The 17,923-nt window shown below is 48.8% G+C and overlaps 1 protein-coding gene across 1 annotated transcript in view; it reads right to left on the bottom strand.

Annotated features, from left to right (window-relative positions):
- The window catches only part of INTS2 (integrator complex subunit 2), a 90,822-nt gene that overhangs the window by 44,692 nt on the left and 28,207 nt on the right, over positions 1-17,923 (bottom strand). Inside the window, exons 11-15 of the mRNA XM_073573184.1 lie at positions 17,291-17,362; positions 17,068-17,182; positions 16,358-16,426; positions 16,046-16,180; positions 820-1,102 (exon numbers count right to left, since the gene is read on the bottom strand). Of these exons, the coding sequence (XP_073429285.1) occupies positions 820-1,102; positions 16,046-16,180; positions 16,358-16,426; positions 17,068-17,182; positions 17,291-17,362 (674 nt within the window). The remainder of the gene's footprint in view (positions 1-819; positions 1,103-16,045; positions 16,181-16,357; positions 16,427-17,067; positions 17,183-17,290; positions 17,363-17,923) is intronic.

Raw genomic sequence — 17,923 nt, 5'->3', positions numbered from 1 at the left:
TTTTTGTTCGATGGCATGATGAAAAAGAATCGTTTTTTTGCCTGATGGCAGCATTTAGCAGGTTAAGCCACTCCTCGCAGTGAGAGTCGGGTGTCAGCTGTGATGTCGTTGAACATCCTTGACGGTGATCGCACAGCTCTTCTGTGCGGGTGATCGCCATGACGTATATACACCTGACAGGTCAGGAAGTTCCTGCCTTCCATTATTCATCACACTGGTAACTCCCCCTTCTATTAAAAATAAGATCTGGAGACAGATTTCCATGCAGATCAGTGTCTGTCCCAAAGCCCTAAGGATCTCATTTACATATAAGAAAAAGTTGTATTCTCTGGAATAAGACATCAGCTATCAGGGGGTCATTTTATTAAGCTTTCCATGACCTGCATGCCTATGTACAGGAGTTAAGAAAGTTGATCCTACTGACAGATTCCCTTTCACATTGAATGTTACAGCTCTATGAAGTTTATAACTTCCTCCAATTTCTGTGGGTTTTTTAGTGTTACTCTGATTTCCAATAGGTTAGATTTCCTGAATTTTATAGGGAACCAAAAGTGGCACTACTGAGGTGAGTGATTATTATGTATATATAAAAAAACAAAAACAAAAGTGGTCGGAATTAGAATACATAAACTCAAAAATGTACACATTTAAAAAAAAAAAAATAGGATTAAAGGGGTGAAATGTTGTCAGGTCTAAGACTAAGAAAAGATCTACTGTTAGTGGTATATTGGCACAAGATTTCACTGCATATATATTTTTACTATTGAAAATAACCAAATAGATAAGATTTTATGAACAAATATAATAGAATTTACCTACCTAATGTTTTTGAATTAGCTAGTAGAGCTTCTTCATAAGAGAGAAGATAATAGAGTAAAAGCAACTGAGTCGTAATTTTGCTTCGTTGGTTTTGACGCAAGTTCTCCCCTGTATGACCCTGGAAAACCTTCAATATTTCTTGCTCTGTGATTGGTTTGTTGGTGGCCTCTGGGCTGGATTTTGAGGCAGGAGTGATTATTGAATTAATGTACACATCAACCAGTGGAATGAGCTGCTGATGTAGAGGAGTAGTTGTCTCACAAATCTGAGTGTAGATCCAGTCCTAAAACAATTGATATAATAGTAAGACATCATCAAGGTTAGTTTCATTCACAACTACAATATATAATTTTTTCTCATCAGTACTAGCCTTAGGGGCACTAAAAGCCTATGAAAACCTTTGTGAATACTATGGTATTTTCCGGAAAGAAAATTTATAGTTCAGTGTGTGATCAGTAGCTGATCCACAATTGTCCCACCAATGAGTAGAAACACAGGACCTCACCATGGTCCCTTCCTTGCAACATTCACAAGTAACAGGCTCCTTAATGTAGCTGATCTAGAATGCAATAAATAATGGTTATGAATTGGGCTGTGAAATTTTATTAAACTGGGCTGTGCTGCGTAGCTTCTCTAATGAACAAAGCTCATGAATTGGGCTGTGCTGCAGTAAAGAAATTCTATAAAACTTGATCTGTGTTCCAATGAAAAATTAACCCCTTAATGACCCCAGCTTTTTTTCAATTTTGTGCTTTCTTTTTTCGCCCCCCATTTTCCCAGAACCATAACTTTATTTTTCCGTCAATATGGCCATGTGAGGACTTATTTTCTGCGGGATGAGTTGTACTTTTGAACAACACCATTGGTTTTACCATGTCGTGTACTCGAAAACGTGAAAAAAGTTCCAAGTGCGGTGAAATAAAGTGCATCCCACACTTGTTTTTTGTTTGGATTTTTTGCTAAGTTCACTAAATGCTAAAACTGACCTTTCATTATGATTCTTCAGGTTAATACGAGTTCATAGACACCAAACATGTCTAGGTTCTTTTTTTATCTAAGTGGTAAAAATTTTTTCAAAAGTTTGATAAAAAAAAGAAAAATATTGCGCCATATTCCGATAGCCGTAGCGTCTCCATTTTTCGTGATCTGGGGTCAGATGAGGGTTTATTTTTTGTGCACCGACCTGATGGTTTTAAGGATACCATTTATCTGCAGATGGGCGATCAAAAGATCCTGTTATTGCATTTTAATGCAATGCCGCGGGGACCCAAAAAACCATAATTCTGTCGTTTTGATTTTTTTTTCCCGCTACGCCGATTAGCGATTGGGTTAATCTTTGTTTTATTTATAGATCGGGCAATTCTGAATGCAGGCGATACCTAAAATGTGTATGTGTGATTTTTTTTTATTGTTTTGTTTTGAATGGGGCGAAAGGGGGGTGATTTAAACTTTCAGATCTTATTTTTTTCATTTTTTTAAAAAACATTTTTTTATATAAATTTTGGCATGCTTCAATGGGAGGCTAGAAGCATCCACAACTCGATCGGCTCTGCTACATATAGGTGATGAGCAGATCACCAATATGTAGCAGAATTACAGCATTGCTATGAGCGCTGACCACCGGGTGGCGCTCATAGCAATGCCTCATGAACAACCATAGAGGTCTCGAGGAGACCTCTGGTTGTGATGGCAACGCATCTCTGACCCCCAATCATGTGAAGCGCTGGTTAAATGCCGCTGTCAGCATTTGACAGCGGCATTTAACTAGTTAATAGGTGCGGGTGGATCACTATTCCACCTGCGCCTATTGGGGGCAAGTCAGCTGTTGACAACAGCTGACATGTCCCGGTTTTGATGCAGGCTCACCGCCGGAGCCCTCATCAAAGCGGGGGATCTAACCTCGGACGTACTATTCCGTCCGAGGTAAGAAAGGGGTTAAATTGGGCTTTTCTGAGAAGAAATGTCATGATTAGAGTTGAGCGAATTTATGTCTGATGATCGATTTCGAACATATTCGGACATTTCTAGTCCCACTGACTAATGATGTTCAGCGAATATTGCAAAAACAATATTCGACGCTGATTTTTATCGGTACCAAATTTTGAAAAAGTTGCTCAACTCTAATAGGGATGTGCTGCACTGAAGAAATGTAATGAATTGGGCTGTGCTGCAGTGAAGAAATGTCATGCCCAAAGCACGCAGAAACTCCACTAGTGCTAAAAAAATAAATAAAAGCTTTGAAATTTTGTTCTCTACCATAGAATCACATTTCTGCAATTTTAATATATAAAATTGGTCAAAAGGGGGATTTTGGGTTCTTACCGTAAAATCTCTTTCTTGGAGCCTTCATTGGGGGACACAGATAACCATGGGTGTATGCTGCTGCTGCTAGGAGGCTGACACTATGCAAAACAAGAAACTTAGCTCCTCCCCGGCAGTATACACCCGACAGGCACCAAGCACCTCAGTTGGTGAAAAAAGCAGTAGGAGAAGCAACCAAAAACCATAAACATATGTACCAACTCAACAAGGGACTCTCAGACCCAACACAGTACTACTTAAACAGGGAGGGTGCTGTGTCCCACAATGAAGGCTCCAAGAAAGAGATTTTACGGTAAGAACCCAAAATCCCTCTTTCTTTATCGCCTTATTGGGGGACACAGATAACCATGGGACGTTCCAAAGCAGTCCCGATGGTGGGAACAACAATAAAGGAACGAAATAAGAAAGGGCTTAGGTCGGTCGATGCGCCACCGCCACCTGCAGAACCTTCCTACCAAGAGCTGCATCAGATGAGGCCTGGGTATGAACCCTGTAGAACCTCGCAAAGGTGTGCAAAGACGACCAGGTCGCGGCCCTGCAGAGTTGTAAGGCCGAAGCCTGGTGCCGCACAGCCCAAGAAGCCCCTACAGCCCGGGTGGAGTGGGCTTTCACTTCCGGAGGGGGCCGTTTCTCCTGAAGACAGTAGGCCTCCAGGATGGTAGACTGAATCCAACGAGCAATTGTGGATTTGGAAGCCGGAAGACCTTTCCGGTGACCCTCAGAAATGACAAACAAGGAATCAGATTGGCGAAAGGAAGCGGTCCTGGCAAGGTAAACACGCAAGACCCTCACTACATCCAGTTTGTGGAGCGACTTTTCCAGAGGATGAGCAGGCGCAGGACAAAACAATGGAAGGACGATATCTTCGTTAATGTGAAAGGGAGATACCACTTTCGAAAGGAAAGAAGGAACTGGCCTGAGAACAACCCTATCTTGGTGGAGGATAAGGTACGGAGAACGACAGGATAAGGCCGCCAGCTCAGAAACTCTCCTGATGGATGTAATGGCGATTAGAAAAGCCACCTTCCATGAAAGAAAAGACAGAGGGATATCCTGGATTGGCTTGAACGGCGCCTTCTGGAGAGCGCCAAGAACAAGATTGAGATCCCATGGATCTATCGGAGAACGATGAGGAGGAACCACATGGTCGACTCCTTGGAGAAAAGTCTTCACTTGCGGTAAGGAAGCTAGATCCTTCTGGAAGAGGATTGCTAGGGCAGACACCTGGCCTTTGAGGGTACTGAGGGATAGGCACACATCCAAACCGGATTGGAGGAAACCAAGAATGGGAGGAATGGAGAATGATAGTGGAAAAACATCGTTCTCGTCACACCAACGAAAAAAGGCCTTCCAGTACCTATGGTAAATGCAGGAGGAAGCCGGCTTCCGAGCCTTAATCAAGGTCTGAATGACCAGGTCGGAAAACACCAAGGTTACTTACCGGTAGCCGGTTTTTCCGGAGCCCATGACGGCACACATGAGAGAGGGGATCCGCCCAGTCAGGACAGGAACCCTACTGAAGATAAAAGGGCGGTACCTCTCCCTCGCTTCAGTTGGTTTACAGAGCATGAGAGGCCCCCCGGGTTAGTACACATGGTAAAACTATCACCACATTATATCTAACTAAAAAACACCCAAACTAAAGTGCACACCAAAGGAGTGAAAAAGGGGGGGAATATACAGGTGCCGTCATGGGCTCCGGAAAAACCGGCTACGGGTAAGTAACCTTGGTGTTTTCCCGTCTCCCATGACGGCACACATGAGAGACTTTTGTAGAATAAGACACCTTAGGGAGGGACCACCGCTTGCAGCACCCTTCTACCAAAGGTTAGGTCAGTAGAGGAAGACAGATCAAGTCGGTAGTGTTTAAAAAAGGTGGAAGGTGAGGACCAAGTAGCGGCTTTACAAATTTGCTCAATCGATACCTCAGCCTTCTCTGCCCAGGAGGTAGCCACGGCTCTGGTGGAGTGAGCCTTGATGCCTTCTGGAACCGGAGCGCCACTTGCGGAGTAGGATAACATAATGGCCTCCCTGATCCATCTGGCAATGGTACTTTTAGCTACCCCGTGCCCCTTTCTACTACCCTGAAAGGCTACAAACAGGGTCTGATCTTTCCTCCACTGACTAGTTATTGACATATATTGTATTATGGCTCTTCTTACATCTAATGTATGGAACTTTTGCTCCCCCGGGTTTCTGGGATTGTTACAGAACGAAGGCAAGGAGATCTCCTGAGTCCTATGAAACTTTTGGACTACCTTGGGGAGATAGGCCGGGTCTGGTCTTAGAACCACTCGGTCATCCAAGATCTGTGTATAAGGAGGACATATAGACAGAGCTTGTAGGTCGCTGACTCTTCGGGCTGACGTTAAGGCTACCAGTAAGACCGTTTTAAGTGTAAGTAGCTTTGGTGACAGCTCTAGTAGTGGTTCGAAGGGATCTTTGGTTAAAGCCTCCAAAACTAGGTTCAGGTCCCAGGGTGGTATCTTTGGGATAATGACCGGCCTTGACCTGCCACAGGACTTAATGAACCGGGACACCCACCTATTGGCTGCTAAATTGCAGTTATATAGGGGACCAAAGCTGAGACTTGAACTTTGAGTGTGTTAGTGGCTAACCCCAGTTGCAGCCCCGACTGTAAGAACTCTAGGATAGGTCCCACTGGAGCTACATCCCCTAAAGGTTCCCCCAGGAAGTCTAGGAACTTTTTCCACGTTCTACCGTAGATTTGGGATGTTATTGGTTTCCTACTTTTCAACAGGGTGGAGACTAACCCTGGAGAGAATCCCTGGCGACTCAGTAGCGCCCTCTCAAATTCCAGGCTGCTAGATGGAAGCCCTTCACCTGAGAGTGGACCACTGGTCCCTGGGAAAGCAGGTCTGGAATCTCTGGTAGTATCCATGGATCTGTCACTGACATGAGCCTCAGAAGGGAGAACCAAGGCCTTCTCGGCCAAAAAGGAGCTATAAGAATTATTCTTGCCCGATCCTCCCTGATTTTCCTGACTACTACTGGGATCATTGTTATCGGGGGAAATGCATAGGCCAGGATGAACTTCCAGGGTATTTGTAGGGCATCTACTGCGAAGGGGTTTTCCCTTGGATTTAGCGAGCAGAACTTCCTGACCTTCCGGTTGTGTGCGGTAGCGAACAGGTCTATTTCTGTTCTGCCCCAGGCCTGAACTATTTGTTGGAAGACTCGGGAGTTTAGGGACCATTCCCCTTGTCTTAGATGCCTGCGACTCAGGAAGTCTGCTTGTATATTTTCTGCCCCCTTTATGTGCAATGCTGTGATGGATAACAGATGTTGTTCTGCTAGCTGGAAGAGTAGATCTGATATTTGCATGAGGCCCCGAGATCTCGTTCCCCCCTGATGATTGATGTAGGCTACTACTGCCTGATTGTCCGTCATGACCCGGGTGTGGCGGCCCTGAAGTAAGGGAAGGAAATGTTTCACGGCTTTTTCCACTGCCCATAGTTCTTTTACATTTGAATTCTGATCGCTTTCTAGTGAGGACCAGGTCCCCTGTATTGTATGGGATCTCAGGTGTGCTCCCCACCCTGTGGCACTCGCGTCTGTCGTAATGATGTCCTCGACTGGTTTTTGCCACGTGACACCAGCTGTTAGATTCTTTTCTACAGTCCACCAGAGCAGGGAATCTCTTACAGCCACTGAGAGACATAGTTTGCCTTCTAAATGCCCTTTTAATTGTTTCTGCGCTGACAGGACTTCCCACTGTAGTTGCCTTAAGTGGTACTGCGTCCATGTTACTGCGGGTATACATGATGTCAGTGAGCCTAAATGGGACATTGCGTTCCTCAGTGTCATATTTGGCCTTTGTATTGCTGTGCGAGCTAGGCCTCTTATCTTGGTCACTTTCCTCTCTGGTAGGAGGCAGCGTTGTTGCTCGGAGTCCAATATCAACCCTAGGAAGGATTGCTCTTTTACTGGGGTTATCCTTGACTTGGGGATGTTTACTATTCATCCTAGTCCTACTAGAGTTGCTATTACTTCCTTCACTTGAAGTGTGCAGTGGGATTCCGACCTCCCTATTATCAGAAAGTCGTCTAAGTATGGGACGATCACTACGTCCCTGGATCGCAGAAAAGACATTACTTCGGCCATCACTTTGGTGAATACCCTGGGGGCTGTAGACAGGCCAAACGGAAGGGCTGCGTATTGGTAGTGTCTCACCTGCCCCTGGATATAGAGCGCTACTCTCAAATATCTCTGATACTCCCGATGGATTGGGATGTGATAGTAGGCATCTTTTAAGTCTATCACTGCCATGAGGCAATGCTGGAACAGGATCTTTGTGGCCGTGTTGATTGACTCCATTTTGAAGGAGCAACTGTCTATCCACTGATTGAGTCTCCTCAGGTTGACAATGGTTCTCCAAGAGCCGTCTGGTTTTTGTATTAAGAAGAGGGAGGAGTAGAACCCCCTTCCTTCTTCTTGCGCTGGGACTTCCTGTAGGACTTGTTTTTTCACTAGTCCCAAGACTTCCGTCTCCAGGGCCAGCTGTTGCTCTTGGGCTTTCCTTCTGGGTGTTATTATGAAGGTATGCCTGGGCGGACAGATGAATTTTATTTTTAAGCCGTCCTTGATTATATTTAGGACCCATGTACTGGGGGAGATATTTGCCCAGGCGGAAAGGAAGAGAGAAAGCCTTCCCCCTACCTCCAGCCCAATGTCATTGGGGAGATTTTTTGGAGGAAGTGGAGGGCCCTTTAAACATATAGCCCGATCCTCTTTTTTCTTTAAAGTCCCAGCTTTTTCTATCTCCCGGGGGACGACCCCTTTTAAATCTCCTCCTCCGAAAGGGCTGCTTCTTAGGTTCTCCCGGAAATCGGGGAAAGCTTTTCTTCCTATCCCCTGCATGCTCCAAAATCTCTTCTAGTTTTTTCCCGAAGAGGAATTGGCCATCGCATGGAATGGAACATAACTTGTGCTTAGAGGGTAAATCTCCGGGACACCCTTTAAGCCACAGGGCTCGTCTTGCCGCATTTGACAGGCTTGCTGCTCTAGCTGTCAATCTTGCGGAGTCTGCAGAGGAATCGGCCAGGAAAGCCGCTGCTCCGTGCACCAATGTTAGATTAGCTAGAATTTCGTCTCTAGGAACTCTATCCTTGATCTGGTCCTCTATTTGTTGCAGCCAGACCATGAGGGCACGAGCGGTACAGGTACCGGCTATTGCTGGCTTCAATCCCCCTGCTGAAGCTTCCCAGATGTGCTTCAGAAACCCATCTGCTTTCTTATCAAGCGGGTCTTTCAACACGCCAGAATCTTCTAATGGTAGGGATACCTTTTTTGAGGATCTGGCTACAGCCCCATCAATTTTTGGGACTTTTTCCCAGGTTTCTGAGTCCTTCTGGTCAAAGGGGTACCTCCTCTTTGATGTGGAAGGTAAGCCCCCTGACCGCTCTGTCTTTTTCCATTCCCTGTCAATTAGCGCTTTTATTTTATCATTTACAGGGAAGGTACGCTTTCGCTTTTCCTCCAGTCCTCTAAACATTACATCCTCTAATGATTTGGGAGTTTTTTCTTCTTTAAGGCCCATTGTAGCTCTAATGGCCTTGACCAGTTTTTCTACGTCCTCCGTTGGGAAACATGGACGGCCGCCTATATCGCTGTCCGAGGAGGATTCTGAGGACTGCGTAGAGGAAGAGGAGGTGGAGGGGGACAAAGATCTATCCCGCCCCTTCTGCTTTGGTGAGGCCTCTGAATTGGAGCTCCTTCTACGGTTTCTTTTCTTTTTAAGGGCTACCTTTAGGGAACCTTTCACATCCTGATGTATTAACTCCTTCAGACTAGTCACCAAATCAGGGGTCTCCTCCTGTATAGTCCTGTTAATACAGTCAGCGCAGAGATCTTTCTGCCACTGATCTGCCAGCGGGTTTTTACATAGGGCGCATTCTCTATTTTTGGTTTTGCTGCTGGCCTTCCTCGCCCCCTAGTGATCAAACAGAGAAAATGGAACCCCATTACCATAAGGGTGACATTCACGTAGATCATTCACCACCGCTGTCAATCAGGGGTACCGATCTCGGAGGCTCCTCAGATGCACTCGTGACGTTTCTCCTGGACGTCCCAGAGTCATGCCGATTGCGCTTATGACTGCCGCTCCCACCACTTGAGCGACTGCTCCTGGTATGTTGGTGGCTCGGCCTGGCATCTGGCGAGAGGTCTTGCTGCTGACGCTGCTGCTGTCGCTGCTGTTGACGCTGCTCGTCTTGCCCCACTTCCATTCTGAAGCCTTGGGCATGAGTGCGTCTTCTGTGGTCATCCCCCTTATGTAAGGGGGATCCACTGCACTCTCCGCCTCCTCCGGTTACCCCCACAGCCCCTCCCCCCCCTGCCATACCGCCGGGCTCTCTCTCCACCGATCGGCGTTCTTCACCATGGGCGCCGCCATCTTGAATTGTCGGCGCCGCCTCCGACGTCACGCGGGCACGCCCCTTCCCCAGCGTGCCCTGCGCGTGACGTCAGAGGAGCGCGACCCAGAAGTGGCCGCTCCCTCAACGCTCCTGAGCTGCTCCAGAGTAGGGAATCACCGGCAGAGGGGGAGAGGGCGGCGCGGCAGCCACGGCAGAGCCCCAGGACCCCCGCCGTGCTGTTCCTGCGCCCGCTCGGACGCTAAGCCCCGGAGGACCTGCGGACGGCGCTTCCTCCATCCCGACGCCCAGCACTCAGGAGCCCAGCCTGATCTTCTACGCCGGCACGGGAGAGGGGCAGGTAAGTGTGACCTGCTGTCTTCAGCACGGGTCCCTGTCAGGACAGGAAACCCAACTGAAGCGAGGGAGAGGTACCGCCCTTTTATCTTCAGTAGGGTTCCTGTCCTGACTGGGCGGATCCCCTCTCTCGTGTGCCGTCATGGGAGACGGGAAAACCCTGATTCCCTCAGAATCGCGGCCTCAACGGCCATGCAGTTAAACTCAGAGACTGAGAACTCTCGTGGAAAAGGGGGCCTTGCGAGAGAAGATCTGGACGGTCTGGAAGCCTCCAGGGGACGTCCGCGAGCATGTTCACCAACTCCGCGTACCAAGGGTGTCTCGGCCAGTCTGGAGCCACTAAGATGACTGGGATGCCCTCTGACTTTATCTTTTTGACCACTCTTGGGATCAGGGCAAGCGGAGGAAACAGGTAAGGTAGTTGGAACTGGGACCACGGAATTACTAGGGCGTCGTAACCGACGGCTAAAGGATCCCTGGACCTGGCTACAAAGTGAGGAACCTTGTTGTTCATCCGAGATGCCATGAGATCGACGTCCGGGGTGCCCCAACGCTGGCATATCTGACTGAAGACTGTGGGATGAAGGGACCATTCGCCTGACGCTAGACCTTGGCGACTCAAGAAGTCGGCTGCCCAGTTTTCCACCCCTGGAATGTGAACGGCGGAAATCGCCGGTACGTGACGCTCTGCCCAACGGAGTATCCTTGCCACTTCTGACATCACCTGCCTGCTGCGAGTACCGCCCTGGTGGTTTATGTATGCCACGGCCGTGGCGTTGTCTGACTGAATGCGGACCGGTTTGCCTACGAGAAGATGCTGCCAACGAAGGAGAGCGAGGAAGATTGCCCTGATCTCCAGAAGGTTGATGGGCAGAAGAGTCTCCTGGGCATTCCAACGCCCTTGGGCCGTTCTCTGATAGTAGACCGCCCCCCATCCTAGGAGACTGGCATCGGTGGTGATGACCTGCCACCGAGGCGGGAGAAAGGATCTTCCGCGGAGAACTGACGCCGGCAACGTCCACCAAGTCAGCGATTGTCTGACTCTGAGCGGAAGAAGAATGGGGCGATCCAGAGAAAACGAGGTCTTGTCCCAGACTGACAGGAAGAACAGTTGGAGAGGGCGAGAGTGGAATTGTGCAAAGGGCACTGCTTCCATAGAGGCTATCATCTTCCCCAGGACTCTCATGCAGACCGAAGGGACATGATCCTCGAGCGTTGAAGGGACTGGATCCCCTTGCGAAGGGTTAAACTTGTCCCTCGTTAGAAACACTCGGGCTAGATTCGTATCGAACTCCATGCCCAAAAAGGTCAGACGCTGGGTAGGGCGCAGAGTGGACTTGTCCTTGTTGACTATCCATCCGAGGCGTCTGAGGGCATCCAAGGTTATGTGAAGACAGTCTTGGCGGGACGAGCCCTTGATCAGGAGATCGTCCAGGTAAGGGATGATAAGAATCCCTCTGGATCGAAGGATGGCCATGACTGTTGCCATCACCTTCGTAACGACACGAGGGGCGGAGGCTAGGCCGAAGGGAAGGGCCGCAAACTGATAGTGATTGTTCTGAATCGCAAAGCGGAGGTATCTCTGATGCCGCAGAGAAATGGGGATGTGGAGGTAGGCATCCTGTATGTCCACCGAGCAGAGAAACTCTCCGGGCTCCATCGAGGCTATTACCGAACGCAGAGACTCCATCTTGAAGTGGCAGATCTTCACGTGGCGATTGAGCAGCTTGAGGTCCAAAATTGGACGAAGAGAAGCGTCCTTTTTCGGGACTACGAAGAGATTCGAGTAGAACTCTAAAAACCGTTCGTTTGTAGGAACGGGAACGATGACCCCGGCGGAAAGGAGAGAGGAGACGGCCTGAAGGAACCCTGGAACCTGTGATCGCTGTTTTGGGGTTTGATACAGACAGAAACGACTGTTTGGGAGGGAAGAAAACTCGATCATGTGTCCGGATGTGATGATTTCCCTGACCCAAGCGTCGTCGACAACGGATAGCCACGCGCCCCTGAAAAAGGAAAGTCTGCCTCCCACCCAGGAAAGCTTTCCAGGTGGGGGTGACCCGTCACTTAGATGAAAGCCTTTCGGATCGAGAGCCTGAGGACCTGGAAGGCTGACCTCTGGATCTCCAGCGAGGGGCCGGCTTATAAGATGGCTTTCTCCGGTCCCTGAAAGTAGTGTTCCGGTCCTGCTGGGATGAACCTTCTGCGGGAGAGAAGGGGCGAAAGGACCTAAAAGGCCGAGAAACCTTCCTGTTAAAGAACCTCTTAGGGCGGGACTGGGGAAGGGAAGTGCTCTTTCCACCAGTGGCATCCGAGATTATCTGATCCAGCTTGGCGCCAAAGAGCCTAGTACCGTGAAATGCCAGGTTGGTGAGCGACTTCTTTGAGGTGGTATCAGCATTCCAAGACTTCAACCAAAGGATGCGGCGTACGGCCACAATGTTGCTGTTAGCTCTGGCTACGCACCCAGCCGCGTCCAAGGAGGCGGCCAAAAGGTACTTGCCTGCATGATTAATTTGGTCTGCTAAATCTGCCAGCTCGTCCTGAGGAGCTGCTGCTGAAATGCCCCTGCGCAGAATTTTTGCCCAAGCCGAAATGACTTTCGCCACCCAAGCGGATGCGAAGATAGGACAGAGGGATGCGCCGGATGCCTCAAAGACTGACTTGGCCAACGACTCTATTTGCCTGTCTGATGGGTCCTTAAGAGAAGCTCCGTCCGGAAGGGAAAGAACCGTCTTAGAGGAAATACGAGAGACTGGTGGATCTACCTCGGGAGCTTTGGTCCATTTCGTGACTAGATCCGCATCGAAGGGATAAAGTACATCTAAGTACTTGCGGCCTGAAAAACGTTTCTCAGGATGTTGCCAGTGATTGGCTAAGGAAGTGTCCAAATCCTTGTTATTAGGAACGGTTCGAGATGTAGGCCTCGCTTTCTTAAGGGAAACAGAACATTCCTGAGGGGGGCCTTATCCTTCTTTATCTTGAGTGTTTGGTATATAGCCGATATGAGACTATCTACCTTATCCCGAGTTCTAGCTATATTGTCCGCCTCGGAGTCTGATCCAGATTGTGAATCCTCGTCTGACCCAGGATCGTCTGCCGATGAGGGAGACGAGGAGCGTAGCCTGAGAGAAGCGGAGGTACCCTGCGAACTGGAAGAAGAGCCAGACGGGACCCCTTCCTAGAGCCCCTACCTGGTCTGTCCGTCTGAGGGTCACGGTCCGGTGCTGTCGACTCACTATGAGAGGCGGTCGGTGCACAGGTGACTGCAGATAACTGAGGTAACCGCTCTAAGACCTGGACCAGCGATTGAGACACTTTTGTCAGATCAGAAACTGACTGAGACATCGCCACGGCCCATTCAGGGGGTGGGGTGGTCTCCACCCGGGGTTCGGAGTGCTCCTGAGGAGCAGACATGGTGGAAGGGCTGCAAGACAGGCAGAGGGGAGACGACTGACCCGAAGCCCACTTCTTTTTACAGCGCGCGCAGGCGTAGTGAGTAGCGTGGGGTCTGGAGCAGAAGGCCCTTGCCGGGTTGGGCATAAGTCTCAGTGGTAGAAACACTACCTGAAAGAAACTGCGGGGGGGGGGGAGCTAAGTTAAGCGTCAGGGAGAGTCAGAGTCGAGCCTACAGAGGTTCAGAAGCAGACACACTAGCGTTGTGGCCCCCAGGCAAAAATCCAGAGAGAAAGAGGAAGAAGCTCCGGAAATCCAGGAAGAGAACGCTGGCGGTGGGCGGAGCTTAGCCCCCGCACTGGGCGATTGGCTGAAACCCGGGGAGGGGGCGTGGTTAATGACACGCTGACAGGGCTAAAGAGAAAGGAGCCCTGAGATAGGTTGTAGAAGCGCGCGAAAAAAGCGCGCGCACAGGGAGAGGGAGGACCGCTTTGAAAATGAAAGTGAAAGCGCTCCCTCTGCTTGCACTAGCGATGGCGCGCCCGGGATGCCTACTACCGCAGTTAAAGGAGAACTCCCTCTGGGCTGAATACTGAGGACAGGGGACGCAGACCGAGGCAGCGCCCCCCCCCCCCGGCAGAAACCCCCCCCCGCGACAGGAGGGCCGCGCGTCAGAGCGCCGTATCAAAAGGAGGAGTGAGGTACTCGCTGTACTTGATTGCAGAAGTCCTTGACAGGTCTATGAGAGCGGGGCTGAAGGGAACATTAAGAAGTTTACCTGATGTCCCTGACGATGTCCACGATAGAGCGCAGGCCGCTGGGAGAGACGATCCTCAGTACCCGCACCATCCGTATGGTGCAGAAGACGGCTCCAACCCCAGTGTCAGGGGAAACGTCACCGCTGGCGACCGCCGTCTTCCTCTCAGCCCTGTCCTAGGAGAGGGATTCAGAATCCTGTTGACTGATTCTATAAAAGAATCAAGTGACTCTTAATCAGTTGGGGGATTCTGAGGGGCTGACGTGTCAGATTCGAATTCAGAATCGTGCTCGCTAAGAACTCCAGGAGAGGGAGAGCGAGATACAAGAGTCGCAGATGCAGAGGCGTGAACGGGACTAGGGGAAGCGTCATGGGTCCGCTTTCTAGGGACCTGACCATCCCTTGAACGAGTACTGCCCCTGCTGGTGGACGGTTCCCGGCCGACGCCAGAGCCTTCCTCGGGGAGGGAGGACGCCTTCTGGCTTAAAGAGTCAAATAGCCTGGATCAGAGACTCCACCGACCGTGACAGGGACGCAGCCCACTCAGGGGTACTAAACACAGGAGGCCCGTCAGCAGCGGCGGCGAGGGGCTATTGAGCGCAGGTCAGGGCGCAGGCCGGGTCGCAGTCCGTGCATAACGGATTAGTCTGTGCACTGGGTAAGGCAGACTTGCAAGTGGTACACACGGTAAAAAATGCAGTGTGCTTTTTAGCAGCCCGTTTAGCCTCCTTAGACTGAGACATAGCGCTCCTGAAAGGGTTAACGGCAGAGTCTGCTGCAGGGAACGTGCCGGGAAGGGGTTAAGCTTTAATCTGAGGGCAGATGCAGCTTACCCGGTCCTATGCTGTATCCCCCGGGAGGAATAGCGGTGGCCCTGCAGTGTCACCCGGTATCCAGCAGAATGTTCGCCTCACAGCTCGTGTCCAGAGCAGGCTGAGGTAAAAAGACATGGCCCCCGAGATTAGAATTGCGCGTCTCGTCAGGGATGACAGGCGCCAAGGCGAGGGGGCAACGATAATAGCGCGGGCGGCGCTATTCAAATTGCGGCTTAGTAGGCAGGAAAAGTCGGGGGCTAAATTTTTGAGCCTACCCGCGGCAGGCGCCGGTGGGCGGGGCGGCGCTAGTAGGTGGCGCTATTGAAATTGCGGCCTAGCAGGCCGGAAAACCAGGGACTAAATTTTTCGGGCTAACCGCGGTAGCGCCGAGGGGGGGGGGGGGGGTCGCGATGGGGGGCCGGTGCACCACCGCTGATGCTACGTCAGCGCTTCTCCTGGGGGCCAGGACCCGACCCAATACCTCCACTCCAGTGCTCAGTGCTGTCCGGCTATCGATGCAGGCTCTCATCCTCCTGGGCTGATGTAGCAGAGCTGGATGAGTTCTTAAAGGGGCCATGCTCAATCGATCCTCCCTATGATAGGGGGATGGAGAGCTATGGGGCTGATTCAGGGCCTACGTAAGCGCTGTCCAGTATTCTCCATTCCGTGCGCCTGCCCTCATATCCGTGGATTACCGGACTCCGGTCGTAAGGATCATCGCCAATTGCTAGAGGAATCAGCCCCAAATGTCGCAGGAAAGTGTACGGGGAGTATACTCCGCATGCTTGCCTGTTGTTGGTTTGGGGGAGAGCGGGCCGTAGAAAGGAACCGTCGCCCCCCTTCACTCCGTTAATTAAAAAATAAAAATTTACAGAAAAATTCAAAAATAAAATAAAAACAGTGGGGTCTGAAACCAGACCCAAGTGCCTCCTACAGACACTAAGCATGAACTGGAGATATCTCATCCAGCGAGAGGGTGTATACAGCAGGGGAGGAGTTAGCTTTTTTTTCTGGTTTACTTAGTGTCCTCCTAGTGGAAAGCAGCATAACACCCACTGTCTCTGTGTCTCCCAATGAGGCGTAGGAGAAAATCATCCAAAAGCAGGGAGCGATATAATGTAATAAAAAAACAAACACCTGTTTAACTTCCTACAGATCATGCACCCATGCTCCTCGCTGGTCTTAGTTTACTAGGCGCATCTTACCTTTATAGACACTTTGTGCTTAGTGAAAGCACGACTTCTCAGCAGCTGATATATACAGTGGATAGGTAGAAAACCAGTAATGTTAGCACTCAGATTGCTTGTGACGGGGACCCGAACTGCATGGGCTGTGACAACCTGAATAGAAGACACAATCAACAACAAAAATATTATTGAAGAAAAAAAAAAAGATAGCAAGTAAAAAAACAAAAAACAAAAACAAGGAAACTAAAAACAGAGGCAGGCGTCAGGTAATTTTTAGGGGATAGGAGAGGCAATTTTAATTCCTTGGTATAGGTAGTGACAATATTTAACCTGCTCTGTAAAGATCTCCTGAGTGAAAATGGTCTTCATTCTACTAAGAGAACTTGGTTTGATGACAATCTGGAAAAAAATAAAATGAACCAGTTATACTTTCCACACTGCTGTTCGAATACCAATACAAAAAGATTAGAAATATTAACAAATTTTACAACATCTGATCCAAAACAGTTGTCGATCCACTTTCCTACTGAAAAGCAAGTCAGAATTAGATATATAGTGAGAGCTCCTCTGACTCTATATCACTGCAGAGCTAAACCAGGTAGCTAATCGGGAATTTGATAAAGTGAATCTGGTTAAGTGATAGGGGCAATCATTCAGCAATCACCAAGAGACTGCATTTCTTTGCACTAAAGAAATAGAATAACAATGACGTAAATACTTCTACAACTCCCCTTCAGTTCCCACCACATGTAGTGTCTTACATTCTGTCCTCTAGACCTTTTCCCTACATAGACTGGACAGTTTCAGTAAAGTAGAGGACAGCCAAGAAATATCACAGCCCTAGGCTATACAAGAGGGCAAGGCATTGTTCTGATGATTTTATCATGGACATATTTACGGGGATTAGTCTACAGAAATGTTTCATGAAAACATAAGCCATAATTGTCCTCTATGCTCTTCTGCACACAGTGTAAGAGTATAAAAGTAGAAAAATGCAGCACCCTGCCTACATTCTGTACATATAGCAATGTTCTATGTACCTTCATTCCCAAAGTGGAACAGACTAAATCAATGATGGCGCTCAGTTGATTGCTATGGAAATACATGGCAACTAAGAGCAGCATTTCTCCAAATGAGGCAGACACTCCAGCTGTGCTGTAAATGACAAGTTAGTAATAGTTTAAGATCACTTATTACTCTCAAGATTAATCATTTTACCTAAATTACATTTCCAGACAACTTTTTTTCCCCAGAAATACCCACCTTTCAAAGTAAGCTTCTTCTTTTATCATCCAGCTAAGCCACATCAACATCAATTGTTCCTGTTCTGGGGTACTGAAACAAATCAGCAAAATTAACTTCTAAAATAACGCAATAAAGGAATATGCCCTGCCACAATTCTTACAGTAATTGGGTTTGCTTGCAGGACCATGCATGATGTGACACACTGCATTTTGTGTTGGTCTGCAGCTGAGAACGTTTTCTTCATAGTCCGATCCCTTTAATAGTGGCTTACTGTAGTTTATGTTGAGCAGTTGTCAGCTCCATTTTTTGTATGTAACATTTAGAAATACTTCATGTCCTGCACATATATGGATGGACGGCCGCTTAGGTAGTAGTACTACTGATAATATAGGACACCGCTCCATGTCAGAGAATCTAGCGAAGTCGCTCGCTCCATTAGTGCTGGATGTGCACTTTTGTAGGCTGTCCTCAATCCGTTTTTTATAGAAACCACAGAAAAGTTATTAAAAAAACATATATATATTGACACACAACTGCAATGTTACATCTAATGCCAAATGACAACAGTGATATCAGCTAACAGCTGTAGAACTATAGTGCTCCTTATCTTTTTAGTTTGGAGTTTTGAATTGCTTCTTTCTATACAGTTAA

The sequence above is a fragment of the Dendrobates tinctorius genome, unplaced genomic scaffold, assembly GCF_039654945.1.
Source record: "Dendrobates tinctorius isolate UK_male_01 unplaced genomic scaffold, ASM3965494v1 ptg000007l, whole genome shotgun sequence".
Classification (NCBI taxonomy): Eukaryota; Metazoa; Chordata; class Amphibia; order Anura; family Dendrobatidae; genus Dendrobates; species Dendrobates tinctorius.
Note: the sequence above shows the minus strand (reverse complement) of the source record. Positions and strands in the feature narration are given on the sequence as shown.